Source organism: Onychomys torridus, chromosome X (genome assembly GCF_903995425.1).
Source record: "Onychomys torridus chromosome X, mOncTor1.1, whole genome shotgun sequence".
Taxonomy (NCBI): domain Eukaryota; kingdom Metazoa; phylum Chordata; class Mammalia; order Rodentia; family Cricetidae; genus Onychomys; species Onychomys torridus.
Window position 1 is genome coordinate 60315734 of NC_050466.1, and position 12087 is coordinate 60327820.

At 39.7% G+C, this 12087-nt stretch overlaps 1 protein-coding gene across 1 annotated transcript in view; it reads left to right on the forward strand.

Moving 5' to 3' along the window:
* The window catches only part of Grpr (gastrin releasing peptide receptor), a 37603-nt gene extending 25752 nt beyond the window's left edge, over nt 1-11851 (forward strand). Inside the window, exons 2-3 of the mRNA XM_036173869.1 lie at nt 5364-5715; nt 7442-11851. Coding sequence (XP_036029762.1) covers nt 5364-5715; nt 7442-7828 — 739 coding nt within the window. The 3' untranslated portion in view covers nt 7829-11851. The remainder of the gene's footprint in view (nt 1-5363; nt 5716-7441) is intronic.
* Nucleotides 11852-12087: the final 236 nt, after the last annotated feature.

The window sequence follows — 12087 nt, forward strand, 5'->3', positions numbered from 1 at the left end:
CATGTACCTACACTGTTTAAAGAAAAAATTACCCTTACATTTGATATGTTAGAGGGTAACTTCTAGATCCTTCTATCATAAAGGTATATTTTCCCATTTGTAACCAGGTACTGATCTTTAGTGAGAACACTGTGAATATCTTATTATTCCCAAACCTCTAGCCTCAATGGTTTTATTGTTTTCACCTGAATCAATGATTATATAGATTACAAATGGACATCATCTAAACATATTTCTTCATATTTGTTAGCTGAACTTTTTCTTTTGTTCTTTAATTTTAAACAAAGGGCTAGAAAGATGGATCAACAGTTAAGAGCAAGTAACGCTTTTACAGAGGACCCAAGTTGGTTCTCATGTTCGTTAGCTTATAACTGCCTGTAACTGCAACTCCAGGGAATCTCACTCCCTCTTCTGACCTCCAGAGGTACCTGCATGTACACCGTGCACATAAACTCAAGCAGGGGCACACACATACACATAAAATAAAAAATAATAACAGCATAGATTTATGAATAGGTTTAAATTCACTGAGTTATCTATTATCACTGCTCTAATTTTATTGCTAAAATTGTTCTAAGAAGACTCTTCAATAAGTTTTCTATGTTCATTATTATAAATCTCTCATACTGTAAGCACTTCCTTTCTGTCTGGCACCATAATGTATTGAGGTTCATCTGATACATTTCCTACTTCAGATGTACAATTAAACATTTGCCCAAGAGCTTCCATTTTCTTTTAGTGAGTAATAACTTCAGAATATTTTCTTAGGGTACATATATTATTTATAAACAAAAACACATATATTGAAGGTGCATGTCTATTTATTCTTTACTGAGTGGTATTCCCAACAAGTCCCATGAGGGGTGCTTTTACCCTGTATTTGAAATGGAGTAACTCCTTGTATCATTTAATTTATGATCCTTCATTTAAAGTGAATGACAATCTTCTTTGATACATTTGCAATAGGAAAGAAAGATTGAATTCAACTCTATGCCCAACTTTTATTTGTTTATACCGCTTCCACTAAGCCTTGGATAGGGAAACAAGGTCTACAGCTATATTAACTCTGCAAATTTTAAGGATCTTCAGCCTTGTAATACTAGTGCCTATGCCACCCTGAATGCTTAGGGAGGAGCATGCATTTCACATGGCAGAGTTGTGTTTTGCTGTGAAAGTTACCATTTTCTGAGTAACAGCCCTGAATATTCTTGAAAAAAAAAAAAAGACTTTTCCCTAGGTGTCCAGTTCCCCCTCAACTACCCACTGCTCTTACACTAGCTTCCTTTGGGACAGTCAGCTAGCTACATTGACAAAGTCTAGGTGAATACATTGGCTAGGGCATGACACAACAACAGAGTGGTATTAAAGAGTCAGACAATGTTTAGGCTTTTCTTCTCCTTATTCCTTCTGTCATCTCCATTTACCTAACTAACATCTCCTCCTATTTCCATCTTCCTTCTGCATTCTTCTCCAATTTCCTCCCTTTATGTCTTTTTCTGTTTTCTCAACCCTTCCCTCCATTCAGCCATTTCTCTAGGGATTCTGCTTTGGTCACTAGTCTATGTTACAAGCCAGGAGACACTAGAGTATATTAAGATGGGATGAAAAGAGCACTGGAGCTATTAACCTGGAGAAGAATCAGAAAAGGATGACTGTAATATGTCACATATTTAAAAGAGAACAGTTAGATCTTCTCCAAAGACCACTAATCTGCTTGCTGAGACATAGCTCAGAGGGATGGGGGTAGGGGAGAGTAAGAGGATCTGGGAGGAGTTGGGGGAGGAAATGCATGATCAGAATATATCCTATAACCCCCCCCCCCACACACACACACACCTTTTTTAAAAAAAGATTCCATTGCTCTGTGCTCTGGGTTATAGGCATCTTACAACCAGCTTTTAAGAACCTCACATTTCTTCAAGGGGGATTGTAGGTGCTATTCTTGAGGGAAAATAAATCCAGGGTTTTGTAGTTTTGTCAAAGTTTATCTGAAGGATTCTAATTTAAATTTAGGAAGCATGTCAGTTACCTCAGAGACTATTTTGTCTTATACTTCTAGACCAATCTTCTCTGTATAGTGAGCATTTGGCTGGTACTGAGAGTTCTAAAGGGTTGATGTTCAACAATTTCTACTGACTACAGTAGATAATTATAGACAAGTGAAGACTGAAATATTTTAATAAAATAATAAAATAAAACTATCATCTGAGTTATCATCTGAGTCATGCCTTTCTGTGGACAAAGGTTTCTAATATTGAACACAGGAGCCAATTAGTTTGAGTCTTTGATGTATTAATTTTGTGAAGACCATCCTTCACCCTTTCCAATGTTGACACAAGAAAAATGAAGCACAGATGTTTTTAGAAGTGGAAAACCTTGAGTCTCATATCAGTGGAGTAAATTTGCCCATCTACAAAAGAATGAATATTACTAAGTATATAATGAAGACCCTCTCTCTCATTTATGAGAACTTGAGAATAAGAGACTCTTCTGCAAGTTACATATTTACAATGAATAGCAAGTGTTTGCTGAGCTTCTACTTAAACATATGTAGAACAAGGGACTTAGAACATTTTGCAAGATATAGAAAGAAATGGAGAGAAGAAGCCAGAATCTTCAGACCAGAGGAAACTGATGAAAAAGCCAGGTAGAAAAGACATATCCATGAAAAAACCTAGAAAACAATAAATTAATGTTGGACCAGGTGATGCATCCCATAATCCAAGTTACTCAGGAAACAGAGTCAGGAGAATTGTAAGTTTGAGACCTCCCTGGGCTATAGAGTATGTTCAAGACAAACCTAGGCAACTTATAAGGACTGTCTCAAAATGAAAAGTGAAAAAGAAATATGGGGCTATAGAGAGGGCTTGCCTAGCTTGCATGAGCAAGGTCTTGGTTTGATCCTCAGTATCATAAATAATTAACTAAAGACAGTGCGTAGTAAGTATAAAATGAGAACAGCTCATAACCCTATCAAAAATTCAGACAACTTAGAGGAAAGAATGAGAACATTTGAGGCATCAATTAGTTTGCAAAACCTTCAAGATGGCACTTAAACTAGAATTGGGAAGGACTGGATTCAGATGCATGCAGACTGTGGGATTGAGCATGAAGAGAAGAGGGAAGCAGAGATGTAATAGAGATTTAAGCATTTCCATATCTACCCTTAAGTGCAAAGAGGAAGATTATTCTTTTAAGGGCTTGACCCCTGGGAAATGTGGTAGTTTAAATCTAATTGGCCCCCATAATCATATAGGGACTGGCACTATTAGGAGGTGTGGCTTTGCTGGAGTGGGTATGGCCTTGCTAGAGGAAGTGTGTCACTGTGGGGGGCAGGATTTGAGGCATGCTGAAGATAATGTCCAGTGTGTCAGTCAACTTCCTGTTGCCTGCAAGATGTAGGACTCTCAGCTACTACTTCAGTACCACATCTGCCTGCATGCCTCCATGCTCCCTGTCATGATGATAATACTCTGAAACCATAAGTGAGCCACCCCAATTAAATATTTTCTTCATAAGAATTGCCGTGGTCATGGTGTCTTTGCACAGCAATAGAAATCCTAACTAAAAGAGGAAATGATCCTGGGAATAAATATGGTGGCAACTTCAAATGACCATTGTGGTCGACTGTTTCCTATAAGGCTCTATTGGTTAAAAAAAAAAATAGAAGCCACGTAAAGCAATTCAAGAGAAAAGTCAATAAGAGAATATTCCAATTATAACGTGAGGCTGCATGATCAAAAGTAGCTCGTAGTCCAGAAAATAAGGACCCTCTATGACTTAGGATCACATTGTCTCTGTTTCCTGTCATGTCTGCTTCATTCCCTTTTTCTTCCAGTTTATCTATTCTGTTTATTTCTCTCCGAAGTTAAAACATGGCTGCTATGAGCACTTCTTTCACATCAAAAATCTTTTCAGTATCAATCATTAACTAGCTATATTTTCTGGTTATATGTTTAAGAGAAAGAGAAACTCTTCAGTAACTGAGTAAACAGTTCATTAGCTGGCTCAGCTAAGGTATCCACCCCCAATAAACCTTTGTACCCTTGACTTCAGGCTGGTGTCTGCTTCCCAGAGTCCTTCACCCAGGTACCTCACAAAACAGTAAGGAGATAGGGCAGAAGGAAGAGGGTAAGAAGGTGAAGCAAAGATTAGTTTGTTAATTATAGGCCTTCTTCTGGGTGTAGCATTTTCAATGGCCTATTTAGTCCTCATTCTTTGAAAGAAAGAAGAGAAAAACTGAAAGTACTCAATGACTTCAGGTTCCTGGAAATGAATGTGAATATTAAAAATGAAGATTTTATAAAATAAAAATAAGCTCCTTGTCTCTGTGTCTCTCTTTAGATAGCAATTTGCTTTGTTATTCATTTCTGTAATTTATTAAGAAAACTGAAAGGAACATCAGCTTTTCTAAGAAGCACTCTTAAAATCAAGAGACACAGTGAATTGTGCTGCACAGTGACTACAGTTATTAACAATGTATTATATGCTTGAAAATCACAGTCAATTTTAATTGGCTTCAAAGAAACAAAAACCAGATAACTGTGTGAGATAATACATATGCTAATTAGCTCAAGCCTTTCTATAATGTACACATATTTTGAAACATAATATTGTACACAATAAATGTATATATATATGGAATGCTGAGAGGGGGAAATAGTTTTCTCCAGAGAAGACTTCACCTAATAGGTTATTCAATACCAAATGGTCAGCCCAGAAATTATACATATACAAGTAACACTAAATGGACTGAGCACATTGTATTATATATTTAGGCATGTGTGTGTGTGTGTGTGTATGTGTGTGTGTGTGTGTGTGTGTGTGTGTGAGAGAGAGAGAGAGAGAGAAAGAGAGAGAGAGAGAGAGAGAGAGAGAGAGAGAGAGAGAGAGAGAGAAGGCTTTAAAGGGAGGAAAAGGAAGAGAAATTGTGTAATTGTATTATATAATAATTTAAACAAAGGAGATAGGAAAATGTACATAAAATTAAACTTCTAAACCAAAAATAGAGAAAAGGAGAGAGAGAGAGAGAGAGAGAGAGAGAGAGAGAGAGACAGAGACAGAGAGACAGAGAGACAGAGAGACAGAGAGACAGAGAAGAGTAGAATGTTACTTCTCAAAGCATTTATTATAGACCAGCTAGAATGAGGCAAGGTACATGCTCAGGGTGCCAAATTTCAGAAGGCACTCACTTTTGGATTCATGAGAATTCAGAGTAAACATTTTCATGAGCTTAATGGTGAGTACCTTCTTAAATTCTGCACCTCAGCAGCCTAACTTGCCTCACCCTGGTCCTGGCTGTGGTATCACCCATAATGATTTTGAACAACTTACATGGAACCATTCCTTTTTTGCTGCCCCAGGTATAAAGCCATTGTGCGGCCAATGGATATCCAGGCATCACATGCCCTGATGAAGATCTGTCTCAAAGCTGCCTTGATCTGGATCGTCTCTATGCTATTGGCCATCCCAGAGGCTGTGTTTTCTGACCTCCATCCCTTCCACGTGAAAGATACCAACCAAACCTTTATTAGCTGTGCCCCCTACCCACACTCTAATGAGCTGCACCCTAAAATTCACTCTATGGCTTCCTTTCTGGTTTTCTACATTATCCCGCTGTCAATCATCTCTGTCTACTACTACTTCATTGCCCGAAATCTGATTCAGAGTGCCTACAATCTCCCCGTGGAAGGCAATATACATGTCAAGAAGCAGGTGGGTGCTTAGTGTCCATTAATTTTCTGCCTTAGGCATGTGGCCTCTTGCATTAATTTTAGATGTTAATGACAAGGATGGTGTATAAATGACTACATCACTTGATTTTGAGATTCTTGAGATAAAGTGAGTGATGCCTCTTTAAGGGCTTTGGATTCAGTCCACCAGAAGTGTGAAAGAGAAAATAATTTCAAGGACTCCAAAATGCTTTCTATAAATGCCTCTTTTAACTCCATCATGCTGTTTCACCAGGAAGAGAATTACCACACAGATGAAGCAGAGGGAGAAGAAATATGAGACTGGGTGAAGAAAAAGAGTTAATCTGGTTAAGAGCAGCTAGAGGGATGATTGAAGTCAAACGACATGACATGTTTGAACACCAGTGCCTTCATGAAATCCATCTCTACCTATAAAATGTATACCAATGAAAAAAGGTTTATAGAATGACTGGTTCAAATCCATATTTGATTTTCCCTCTTGAGGCCTCAATTTTCTTATCATTGTTATAATAGTAGTAGCTTCTATTTTGGAAGGTTATTGTAAAATTATGAGAGCATGTATAAGAGCTACAAGTCCCAACATGCAGGATATTCCCATATATTACTCCTCACTCCATCTCCCATAACCCCCTGAAATTTTATCCTAGAGGGACAAATAGAAACCAAGGGCTCTGGCTTTCCTTTCTTTGTCAGTAATTTTAATTTTTTTAAAGATTTATATATTTCATTTTATGTATATGAGTGTTTGCCTGCAATTTATATGCACCATGAGTGTGCCTGGTACCCATCGAAGTCAAAAGAGGGTTCCAAATCCCATGGGAGTAGACTTATATATGGTTGTGAGTGACCATGTGTGAGCTGAGAACTGAACCAGGTCCTTTACAAGCCATCTCCCCAGCCCCAGTCACTTCTTTTTGCCTCCTAGCCCAAATGCAGATCTTTGATGTATTTAATGGTAGAACAAAGAGAGCCCCCAGCTCCATGGAAATGAATAGCTGTTTCCCTTGGAGAGCTTCCCTTCCTAAGTTCTTTTCCTACCAAGGAGAAATGGCAGTTGTCAGTACAACTGGCTGCCTATTTGAAAGGCTTTTTAGTAAGCAAATACCCACTGTACCCTAAATTGTTTAATGAGAAAGAAGTTCCCCCTTGAAGTCACAAAGGGAGTTAAGCACAAAAAGAGATGTTCACTCTGCTTTGTATAATCACCTTCCTCACTGTGTCATCCAGAAATAGCTAGAGATTAAAAAAATCATAATGCAGACTTATCTCAGCTTGGCCAATGAGGAAGAATAAAGCTGGCTGCTGTTTTGAGCATCAGAGGGGATAAGAAATAATTAACTGTAGAGCAAGGAAAGGCATGAAGTAGAATGGCTGATAAACTGCCCCAATACTCTCTGGAGGGGAAAGAGGGCACTTACTAGAATTTCATTGTGCAATCCATTCAAGCATGTAATCAACTTTGTTTAAAGATCTGTTCTCAGCAGCATATTCTAACTATTTTACCTCATGGGTTTCTGCTTCCTGCCTTGTCAATCTGTGTTTCTGATTTTGTTTTCCTTCCCTTCCCCCCTCTCTCCCTCTTTCTCTCTCTCCCTCTCTCCCTCTCTCTCATTATCATCATCTACACTTGAACTCTTTCTGTGGCTCTGCTCCCTCATCCATTTCCCTGCCTCTGTTTGTCTTCATTGATCTAACACTGCTCCCCCTCTGCCTCTCTCTCTGCTCAGATTGAATCCCGGAAGCGGCTTGCCAAGACAGTACTGGTGTTTGTGGGCCTCTTTGCCTTCTGCTGGCTCCCCAACCATGTCATCTACCTGTACCGCTCCTACCACTACTCTGAGGTAGACACCTCCATGCTTCACTTTGTCACCAGCATCTGTGCTCGCCTCCTGGCCTTCACCAACTCCTGTGTGAACCCCTTTGCCCTCTATCTGCTGAGCAAGAGCTTCAGGAAGCAGTTCAACACTCAGCTCCTCTGCTGCCAGCCCGGCCTGATGAACCGGTCCCACAGCACTGGCAGAAGTACCACCTGCATGACCTCCTTCAAGAGCACCAACCCCTCGGCTACCTTCAGCCTCATCAATGGGAACATCTGTCATGAGGGGTATGTCTAGACTAACCTCTCAACCTTGCCTCCTAAGGGACTCCAGATTTTGTTTTATGGATGGCCAGGAGTCCTGCCATTGGTTGTTATCTCTATACCTTCCAAAGACCCTTCAGGAGGCTGAGCAATACAGATGGGTAGGAGAGATGTTCACATGCATCAATCACTAGTATATCTCAAAGTAAGCCAGCAGGCTTCATTTTCTGTCTCAATTTGGGAGGGCTTCTTCCAATGGAGATCAAGTCTCCCTTTGAAAAGGAAGGAACAAATTGGACATTATTATTCAGAGCACCAAGCCCTGCAAGTATCATCAATTAAGTCATAGAAATTATATGAACAAAGAGAGCAGAGAAGCCATGCGTTGGATATCTACTCTGTGAAAGATTTGATTTAAACAGAAGCTAATTGCTTTCAAAACATGGCTTGACTCTTTTTTCCAGAAATATCTATAATATGTAAACCAAGGGACAACTTTAATTTACATTCCTAAAATGAGAAGCCAACTCTTTTAAGAAAGAGTCCCATGTGTGAGGAATGGACTTCATTTATAACATTGGAAGCAGTGTAATATAAAACAAACCTCTAAATATTGACTTTTTAAAAGATGTTGCTGAGGACACAGGAGAAACACCCAATATAAAATGTTAAGGCAAAATGCAGCCAAACACATAGATCCATGTATGGAGATAGAGCAACAGCTTATGGTCTGACTTTTTGTTTCATGGAAATTCTAATTTTCATTAACCCAATTTGGGCCATTGCAATGTCATTCTGCCACTGAGGGAAAATCCTTCTGTGGGAAAAAATTGCTCATTTTATCAAAGTAACTACTATTTATAAATGTATAAAGGATAGCGTTTATTCTTGATATACATGTTTTAAATCAAGTATATTTACTTAGGCTTAATTTTCTTGTTATGGTGAAACAGTAGTTTCAATACAAAAAAGGTCATAATTGTAGAGGAAAAAAATCATGTTTATATTGGATGTATAGTCCCCCTAAAGTATGTGTGGGAAATTAATATAGTTTTAGTAACATGAATTTGTGTCTGAGTATGTGTAAAAAAAAAAGTCACAGGAACCTTAAATTTTGAACTGACCAAAACAGGCACATTTTCATTTCTATTTAAAAATAATGTGTATGAAATAGCCCACATGTAGAAAAAGACTGGACTGGTAGCTCCATCTCTCTAAATGTACAGAAAGGATTTTGTAAAGTTTGGACTATCTTACTTGAGAAATCCTGGTTTGACTTTTTCTGAACTTAAAGATGGGCCAATTCTGACAGAATGAATATGCAGACTCACTTGACTCTAAATCCAAATTGTACAAGTGTTTCCTAATGTGTATCCCTTAAATCCTAAGGCAATTTTAGTTCCAGCTTTCTCTGCCTGGGTGAGATATAAACAGCAAGTGCATAGCACATAAAAAAAGCTTTCTGTCGGTTGATGTAGGGAAGTACTGGCTGGCTGTGAAGCTTTAAGGCATTAGGACCAAGACAGCGTAAGGATCTATGCTTACAATTGTACCAGCTGGAACAAAATCTCTTCATTCCCACCTTCTCTGGGCTTTTATGTACTATAAACACCAGCTTTCCTGGTAGTCCTTAATTACATTGCACTGTTTGGAAAGCAAGACACACAGTGGAGGTAAAAGAACCATGACATCTTTCTATCCCAACTTCATCTCTAGCTATTGGACTTCCGCTATCCATTTTTCCTCCGCTAGGCTTCCTTTTCATGTTTAAAATGAGAAGACAGAGTTAAGTCCCTTCTAGTGCTAAGATCCTCCGAGTCTCTTCTTTTCCTCCAGTTATGTCTTGAAAGCATGTGTGGCTCATCTCCTTACAGTCAGTACATTTCTCTTTCTCTTTCAACCATAAGTCAATGGAGACACCCACACCCACTCTTCCATGCTCCCATGCACATGGGTGGGATGAAAGAAGCTAGGTCGTTCTGCTACCAAAGGACTCCTTGACATCACTCACATGAATAAAGGTCCATGAGCTTGCGCTGTTTTAGAGTTAGAGCTGAAAGATAAGTAAGAAAATGTGTGGCTCAGGCTTCTCATTATTCAAGGGGAACTCTTGCTCTTCACTCTCCTTTAGCTTTCACACACCTGTTCTCTTTTGCCTCAACCCTTGAGCATAAATGGCTCCATGCCTAGAAAGTGCTAACATAGATGGGATGTCTAGAATTATGGCATATGGAATTTGCGATAGTAGTTTTAGCATCTCTGACATACCTGCTTCTAGAGATGTTTCCAGAACAGGATTCAGCCTCCTGTCTCCTTCAGTTAACATCAGGGCACAGACAGAGCATCTCTTTACTAGCCACTAGACAAACAGTGAGAAGATCAAGGTCTGGGTGTCCTAAGGCAAATCTTGTTTCTTCCTTGTGACTTGTAGATGAAAGAGTTGGAGGGAGTTTTGGCAGCCGGTGACCCAAACTGATAAAACATACAGTGAATTAAATAATAGGTTGAGCTTTCCTTCTTATTAGGAAAGACTTAATTGGTCCGTCCCTTTGCTAACTAAATTTAAGTTTTAAAATCAAGAACCTAAAATCATATGATAAACCTGAGACCCATATAGTGTCCCTTCTCTGCCAGAGCAGAACACACAGGGGCTGGAGCTGAGCCATTTCATGCCTGGCTTCCAAAGATAATCACGTTTAGCACTTATGTCTTTGGTGAAGGAAAAAAAAATCAATTTTTTGCTGTGGAAAACCATCTGTGTTTATTCAATTGACAGATACTACCTTTCAATCTATCTTAAATTGAGCCTCCCCAAGGCAGGCAGCTCAACAGTGATAGATTAAGCAATAAACAAAGCAGTCTCCCCACTAAGGGCTGCTGCTGGCAGGGAAGGTACAGCTGCCATTGGGAGTGATATTCGGCAGCAAGATGATCCTCCCTGGTTAGTGCAGACAAGGTCCCTCCCTGCTGATGATTTTATGATTCCCCATAAATGTGGATGGCTTAACCCAATTCTTCTGGCTGCTCTCACTTCCCCACTGAATATAGCTTTCTGCCTCATTAGCAAAGCCTCTTTGCCCCACTAATAATTTGGTTCTTCAGCTTAGAGGATGGAGAGCCTGTAGGGAAACTATTCACAAGCTGCTACAGACAAAGCAACCTCGTCTTGTTAGCAAAGTGCACACTAAACAGAAGTAAATGAACTTGCCTGTAAGATGTGGGAGAACTTGGGTTATAAAGTTCTTGTTAGCGCTAAGAGGAGCAGTTGGTTATTGGTTTCCCAGCCTCATCATATGTCAGATGGCTTCTAGTAAAAGAGATTATCTTTGTTTGGAGAATGACGTGTTGAATGATATCCTCATCTGTGGGCTAAAAGGTGGCTAAGCCACTTTCCCCAGAAGCCGGATAGAAACAAATGCCCTGAGGACCTGACTGTATGAACAGTGTACCCCCAAATCATGGTAAAAAGGGGAAGATACACACTTTCTTGCCATTGGATCTCTTCACCTCCACACTGGGAGGAGTAGTTGTGAAAGAATGGATTATAGAATTAGCTGTGAGGTTTGGGGAGGAACAGAGCGTATTTTACAAAATTCCTCTAACTTTGGCCCCATTTTCATGGAATGAACAAACAACTGAGAGGAAGCAAGAGTGCTTTACTTTGATGGGACCAATCTCTCTCACTCCTGCTCTCTCTCCTCCATCTCTCTGTGAGCATGTGCATATATGCTCATCAGTGAAAGCACACCACCCTGAGCTCTCCTTCCTTCTGTGTCCGGAGTGCTATTCCTCCCAGCCACACCTCTCCCACAGCACACAGACACAGCAACTGTAACCCTGCTCCACTCTCACTATGACTCTGGCCTTCAAGGCCAGTGAGATAGCTCAACAGGTAAGTTGAGGTGCTTATTGCTGAGCCAGACCAACTTAATGCCACCCCCAGAACCCATGAAGTTGAAGGCAAGAACTATCCTGCAAGTTGTCTTCTGACCTCCGCAATGCACTGTGGCATATGCATGCCCTACACACACACACACACACACACACACACACACAGAGAGAGAGAGAGAGAGAGAGAGAGAGAGAGAGAGAGAGAGAGAGAGAGAGAAAGAAATAAAAGTAATAAAAAGACATTTTAAAATACTATAATTTGGGTCTTCAAAGACATGCTTTGTTAGATAAAGGAAGATCAAACATATACTCCAGGAGAGCATATATCTAGAGCGGTCAACAAAAAGCACACAAAGAACAAACTTTCCTTTTATAAAACCTCATGTTAGAAATGCACTCAAT